This window comes from Nelumbo nucifera, chromosome 7, assembly GCF_055504915.1.
Source record: "Nelumbo nucifera cultivar China Antique chromosome 7, China Antique-T2T, whole genome shotgun sequence".
Lineage (NCBI taxonomy): Eukaryota > Viridiplantae > Streptophyta > Magnoliopsida > Proteales > Nelumbonaceae > Nelumbo > Nelumbo nucifera.
Window position 1 is genome coordinate 15,267,028 of NC_142655.1, and position 6,733 is coordinate 15,273,760.

The 6,733-nt window shown below is 36.0% G+C and overlaps 1 protein-coding gene across 2 annotated transcripts; it reads right to left on the reverse strand.

Annotated features, from left to right (window-relative positions):
• Nucleotides 1–1,285: 1,285 nt before the first annotated feature.
• On the reverse strand, nt 1,286–5,534 carry LOC104607766 (disease resistance protein RPM1-like). 2 transcript variants are annotated; one of them, XM_010273460.3, is made up of 3 exons: nt 2,573–5,534; nt 2,295–2,370; nt 1,286–1,528 (listed from the first exon to the last, which is right to left on the reverse strand). In XM_010273460.3, exons 1-2 carry the CDS (start codon nt 5,343–5,345, stop codon nt 2,354–2,356), a joined length of 2,790 nt encoding a protein of 929 aa, XP_010271762.1. In that variant the 5' UTR covers nt 5,346–5,534; the 3' UTR covers nt 1,286–1,528; nt 2,295–2,353. The 2 variants fall into 2 exon arrangements, with proteins under 2 accessions (XP_010271762.1, XP_010271761.1); XM_010273459.3 differs by having other exon boundaries at nt 1,465–1,528; nt 2,470–5,533.
• Nucleotides 5,535–6,733: the final 1,199 nt, after the last annotated feature.

A 6,733-nucleotide genomic window follows, 5' to 3' on the forward strand; every position in this document is an offset into this window, starting at 1 on the left:
CTTCACTACCTTAATTCTAATGAAGTAGCTCCATTTAGCAACCTCATTACGCTAAGGTTCATAAGGATCTTCAACTAAGGAGGCTAGCGCCATTGTAACGTTTCTTGTTAAGATAACCAATGGGTAGGGGTGGCCACTAGCTGAGCTCTTCACGAGCTACTTGAGTTCGTCTTGGCTCAATTTCAATTGAGCTCGAGCCCAATTTATAGGTTCATTTATTAATTGAGTCAAGCTTGAATAGCTACATAATAATAATAATTATTATTATTATTAATTATTATTATTATTATTATTATTATTATTATTATTATTATAGAATATAATATATATAATAAAAATATTATATATATAATATTTTTAGTTTTATATATAATAATAACTAATTCTTATAATTCTTAATTTTTTAAATATCAAATAAAAAATATTTTTACATATAATTTTTTATTTTTATAAAATATATTTCTCAAGTCAAGTTTGAGCTTACGAGCTTTTGACTTGAGTCGAGCTCTAGCTCAAGGTTCCAGCTCGAATCAAACTCGAATTCAAGCCTCATACTACCTTGGTAAACCGAGCTCGAATAACTAGCTATTCGGCACGGCTCTTCTCGAATTCACCCCTACCAATGGGTAGACCCAATGTGTACAACCACAAATCAACTCTATCTAATTTGTAGGCATACAAAAAAAGTATCATGCTGTGCCTTTGTCATGATCACGTAATCATCATATATAGTCCAGGGTCCCTTGCTACCAAAGACACCATCTCGATCATTAGGTGTTGGAAACTTGGCACAATAAGTATCATCAATAAATTCAGCACAATAAGTATCTAATTTGTAGGCATACAAAAAAACTTTGTCATGATCACAGTCGTACTCTTTCTATGAATGGGTATCACCTTCCCTCCTTTAGGTTGGAATGGTTTTTGCGTATAAGAGGTTTCTTTTGTATAAGAACCACATTTTACACTATATATAGAACTGTAGAAGCTCTATCATTTAATACTTAGGCTGAGTTTGGAAGGAATACAAATGCAAATATGTAAAGTGCAAAACCTTATATTTTATATGCATTTATACTGTATATATTTGCATTTGTACTCCTTCCAAACTGAGCCTTGTAGTCAATGGGCATTAACAATGAAATATATAAAAAATCTGAACTACATTGAACTTGAGTGTATGGCTTGAATAGGCCTGGCCAAATTTAATTACCCTGATTTGAAGTTATTCCAAACTTACAAATTTTAATTCCATCTATTGCTATCTACCAATCCACATGTTAGATGTTATAATACAACAGTAAATTATCAAATTATCCACTGGATTTTAATAAAAATTCATATATAGTTAATGCATGCCCATAAAAGAACAATTTTGTTTAGACGTACCACACCATATCACAAAATAAAATAATGCTAAACAAAACGTTGGAAGCACAATAACAAACAAATTTAAAGCATATAAAAAATTCTTCAAGGATGCCTCCTTCTAAATCTCCCAACGATTACTTGCATCAAAGCTTCCCAACTGCCCATCAATCATCAAAAAATGAAAAGCATAATTACAAAATTAATTGAAATCAATCTATGACTTATCATGGCAAACTTCAGTCCTATTCAGAATCAACCATTCATTAACACAGAAAAGGGCTGTAGTCCAATAGACTTATAAGCCTTGAGATAGGAGAGCTTCTCTTTCAAACACGTGGCAAGGTTTGCTACTAAGAAGAATGGTAGGACTAAATAAATTATAAATTTATAATTCAGTGTAAATGCCCACATTATGGCCAATTCTGTAAACAGGTCGGATTTCAACCCTTAAGGTTCAGTTTGGAAGGAGTATAAATAGTAAAAAACAAATATGTAGAATGCAAAACCTTATTTTTTGTATTATATTGTATGTAATTTATACTGTACATATTTGTATATTTGTACTCTTTCCAAACTGAGCCTAAATATCTAGAGCTGATGTGAACTTGACCCAGTTCATGCTCATGCCATGGACCATATCATGGCACCATCATGCTACAACGAACATACAATGTCATGGCTGAACCCCATGCTTTGTAAACAGAGCAAGTAAAGATTAAAATACTGGTTCTAATGATGACTATAGGAGAACTAAGACTAGTCAAATAGAAAATAAAATGGTCTAATAGCTTAGAGGAAGGTTGGATTTCAATTTGATTAGTTGGGTTTTAGTTGGGTTGATTTTCAAGTGACAGATTTCGACCTAAACATGTTATTACAGAACAAAATAATAAGGTGATAAGAAAAAGCAGAGCACTGGATACCTGCATCGTCCCAGACAGTTTCTTTACCCTTCCCTTGGATAAAATTCAAGTTCACCTTGTTACTCTAATAGCCGATCTGATCAAAATGATGGTTACCGTCAGATTCATGGATTTGGTGCTATGAAATAAAAAAAGAATTAATTAAACTTTTTTTCCGAGTATGCAATTGCAATACCATTTAGTCATCAAGATCTCAAACATCCATTCGCCTCCGTCCATTGAACAGATTCATAAAATGAGCAAAATTGGAATATGTTCGATTCTGTGATGATCATTACCTCTCGGTCGTAGTCTTCCCTTAAATTCATTTGGCATTTCCAAGAACAAGAGCATTTTTAGCTCATTGAGGTGTTCAATGCCTAATGGTGCATTCTCCAGCATTTCACAACCACTTATGTACAAGTTTTCGAGTTGAGGCAGTGCTGCCTCTTCTATTGTCACCATTCTCAATCTTTCTAATCTCTCAAGGCCTAGATTCTCAAGTTTCTGAAACCCTCCCGATTGAAAACATAATTGTTCTCCATCGTAAGCATGCATGAGATTAAGACGCTTAAGCTGAGGCAAACATTTTAGGGCTTCAAGTGGGTCATCCTTCATTTTAGACCACCTTAAGTCCATCAAACACAAATTATGCAACGAAGGAATCCAATGGGGTAACTTCTCTAAACGCCCTTTTAAAAGTAAAGTTCGAAGAAAAGGAGGAGGAGAAGATAGAAATTGTAGGTCAAGAATCTCTCCCTCTTCTATTGCAGAAATAGATAAAGATTGAAGGCAGTTCATGTTCTCCATTGAGGAGCAAAGGTTTACTCCATCTTCTCTTTTTAACTTGTGAATCCCCAATCGTCTCAATTGGACTAATCTCCCAAGTGTTGTAATTAGGTCACTCCCTGTACTCACATCTATGTAGCATAGCTTTTGAAGAGATTCCAAATTTCCAATTCCACTTGGCGCCTTAAATCCTTGATGATGAAATACAACATGAGGTCCAAAGTTGTAACGGTAAACAAGAAGATGTCTTAGTTTATGGAGGTCGAGGATTCCAATGGGCAACTCAGACACATAGGTTTGTTTAAGATCCAAGGTCTCAAGATTTTGGAGCTTCTTGATGGAATTTGGAATCTCTTTCACCATAGTTTTCCTCAAACTTAAATACCTTAAATGGAAAAAATTGGTGAATTCCTCTGGAAACTCCTCCAAAGGGGCAACTCTCAAATCCAACACCTTGAGCAGCTTTAGGCTAGAAAAAAACGCACCATTTCTATATATGTTGGACAATGTATCCACCCTAAACATGAACAGAGAGCGAAGGTGGGTGAAGTTCTGTTCTGGTGCTACTTCTTGACAACTATTATGGATTGATAGGCGTCTGGTTATTTTACCTACCATTATTATATCCTGCTCATCATCATCACCATCAATTATGGTTCCAAAGTTCTGGTCCTTCGCTTTCAAGAGAATGATTTTTCGGATGAGGTCATGGACTCTGCATGTTTTGATTCGTCCATCATAAGTTGTTTCTGTTACTTGGATGAGGCTTCTATTAACAAGCTCATACAAATAGCTCTCTCCAACCTCTTCTAAGGTCTTTCCTTGTCTTCTTTGGATAAATCCTTCTGCCATCCATATCCTAATCAGTCTCATCGTCTCTATAGATTCATCCTCAGGAAAAATACTTAAACACAAGAAACCGGATTTTAGATGGTAAGGCAGATCATTATAGCTTAGAGACAATATTTTCATCACGCTCCTAAGTCTGTCATCATTTTGTAGCTCACCACCCAAGCTGCGATCGAACATCTCCCATTCTGTCAAAGTCCTCTGTTTTGTTGATAAAACACCACCGACTGTCACAATTGCTAGTGGCAAACCTCCACATTTCCTCACAATGCTTCTAGAGAGCTTCTCCAGTTGTGGAGGACAGTTATTCTCATCCACAGACCAAAAAGTCTTTTTGCAAAATAGAGTCCAAGACTCTTTTTCACACAAGGGTTGAAGACGATATGTCTGAACGAAATAGTTGTTGCAAGAAGCAGCTATATCATCAGAACGTGTTGTGACTATTATTCGACTCTTACAGTTGCAATCAATAAAGATATGCCTAATGGAGTCCCAATCAAATTTGCTCCACATGTCATCAAGAACGATTACATACCTCTTCTGCTTCAGAAATTCCTTGAGTGCTAGCTTGAGTTCTGTCTCCTTCATTCCATCTAACCTTTGAGGAACTGGCTCCTTACTTTCTTCGCAGAGTTGCCTCATCATGTCTTTCAGTAATTCATCAAGCTTAAATGACTGGGATACAGAAATCCAGATGTGGATGTTGAAGTATACCTTCACTCTTCTATCATCAAATGCTTGCTTGACAAGCGATGTCTTGCCTACTCCACCCATGCCAACCACCAAAAGTACTCCAAGGCGTGGACTGCCCTTCACAAGAAACTCAATGATTTCCTTCTTTGGTTTGTCAATCCCCACAAGATCAGCTTCCTCGAGTAGAAGAGAGTCTCCTCTGAGGTCATACCAAGTATCACTCGCAAAATTTGAATTCGGGCCTTGATCCAGCCTACCGAAATTAAATCGTTGGAGTCTTTGTGAGATTTCATCTACTGTAGCTTTAATCTCTAGTATCTGTGGGAATATCGGATGCCTTCCTATCAACTGTTTGATGGAAAGGGTGACCTTTTGAAAGAAACTGAAAACAATACCTTGAAGAAAGACAAGCAGTTGGTGCTGCCGTTGTTGCTCTTTTTCTTCTTCTTCTTCTTCTTCTTCTTCTTCTTCTTGCTGCTGTTGTTGTTGAGCAAGCTGAAACATGTATTCGTCAAGAACGTCCTCTATGTAATGAGCCAGATCTATAAGTTGCTTCACCCAATCTTTTACGGTTTGATTCATTTCCTCCCCTGCATCGGCACCTCTTAGGAAGACTCTCATGCTTGCCAATTCATTTCTGATGTACTTAATTTCCTTTTCGACACCTCCGAAATGATGCAGCTTTTCATCGATCAAATCCTCTAGTTTGTCCAGTAAAAAGTTCACGGCACTCTCCGCCATTTCTCTTTTTTCTCTTACAAGATGGTCGATCTACTTTTGTGTTTCAGACTCTGCAATACTGATTGGATTGAAGAATAGTTTGAACATCTGAGAAGGGCTCTCCATTACAGTCCGCTTCAAGAGAGGAATTATATATTAGTAAAATCTGAACAGTTGACTTTGAATAACACTCCTCTAAGCTTGAGTCGTTAGATTATAATCTAATGGACAGCTCAAGCAACTGGACGAATTGGATGGGTGGAAAGGTTTGTGTGATGTTTCTATATATTTTACAGAATTACAGTCCATGGAATTTGCAGTAAGAAAGCGAAGGTACGAAACAAAAGGCTGTGTGAACCACTTTTGCTTCTTGGGTCACAGTCAGGGGTGGAACAGGAAGGACATTGGGCGTCTGGTTTTTCTACTTGACCTGGGAAGAATTTTTCTGCGAAGAGAATGAAATGGCTAAATCTTGGTTCCAATAGGCCTGTCCCTCATTAATAATATTATCCTATTTTCCTGTATTGAACTCTGGATTTTGGCTAGATCTTATTACCAATTGATCAACCATCAATGGTACAAATTAAAAGGGTCCACCATATCATGCATATAATTGCAATTGCAACCTATTATTTTGCAATTACCCATTTTCATCCTCAGTTTGAAAGGAGTACAAACACAAATATCAAGTGCAAAATCTTGTATTTTGTATGTATTTTTACTATACATATTTGTTTTTTGTAATCTTTTCAAATTGAGTCATAGGCTCCATTTGAAAATGATGCAAATAAGTGTGAATGCAAATATAAAGAGGGTAAAATGGTCCATATAAATTGTAAAGTTGGATTAATTTTGCACCGACTAATTTATCTTCTTACCAAAGAGGCTTTTAAATGTAAATGGATGCAAGACACAAATTCCAATAAAGCATGACTTTTCTTTTATAAAATCCTACTTTAATGCAAATATACTTTTTTTATTAATATATTTGTACATCTTATTATCAATATAAATATGTATTGGAAAATGTGTTTTTTGTCATTTGTCAATACATAAATGTAATGTTGTCAAACACAATCAACCTAATTTACACTCCCTTTGCACTGTTTTCAAACACAGCCTTAGTAAGAGTTCAAATACAAATATAAATATGTTTAATGTAAAACCTTGCTTAGGGTATTTCTAACTCCACATCTTGTATTTACACTATACATTTTTTTATTTGTACTCTTCTCAAAGTGAGTACATCGGTGGTGTTTTACTTCGAACCAAGGTGTTTTTTTATGTTTTTTTTTTTTTTCAAAATCAATTCAGAGGGATTGGTTTAAGTCCCGGATACCCTCTGAAACATGGTCTGGCCCGATACAACCCCTATAGGGGTGTATCGGGAAATTATCGGCACGATACGG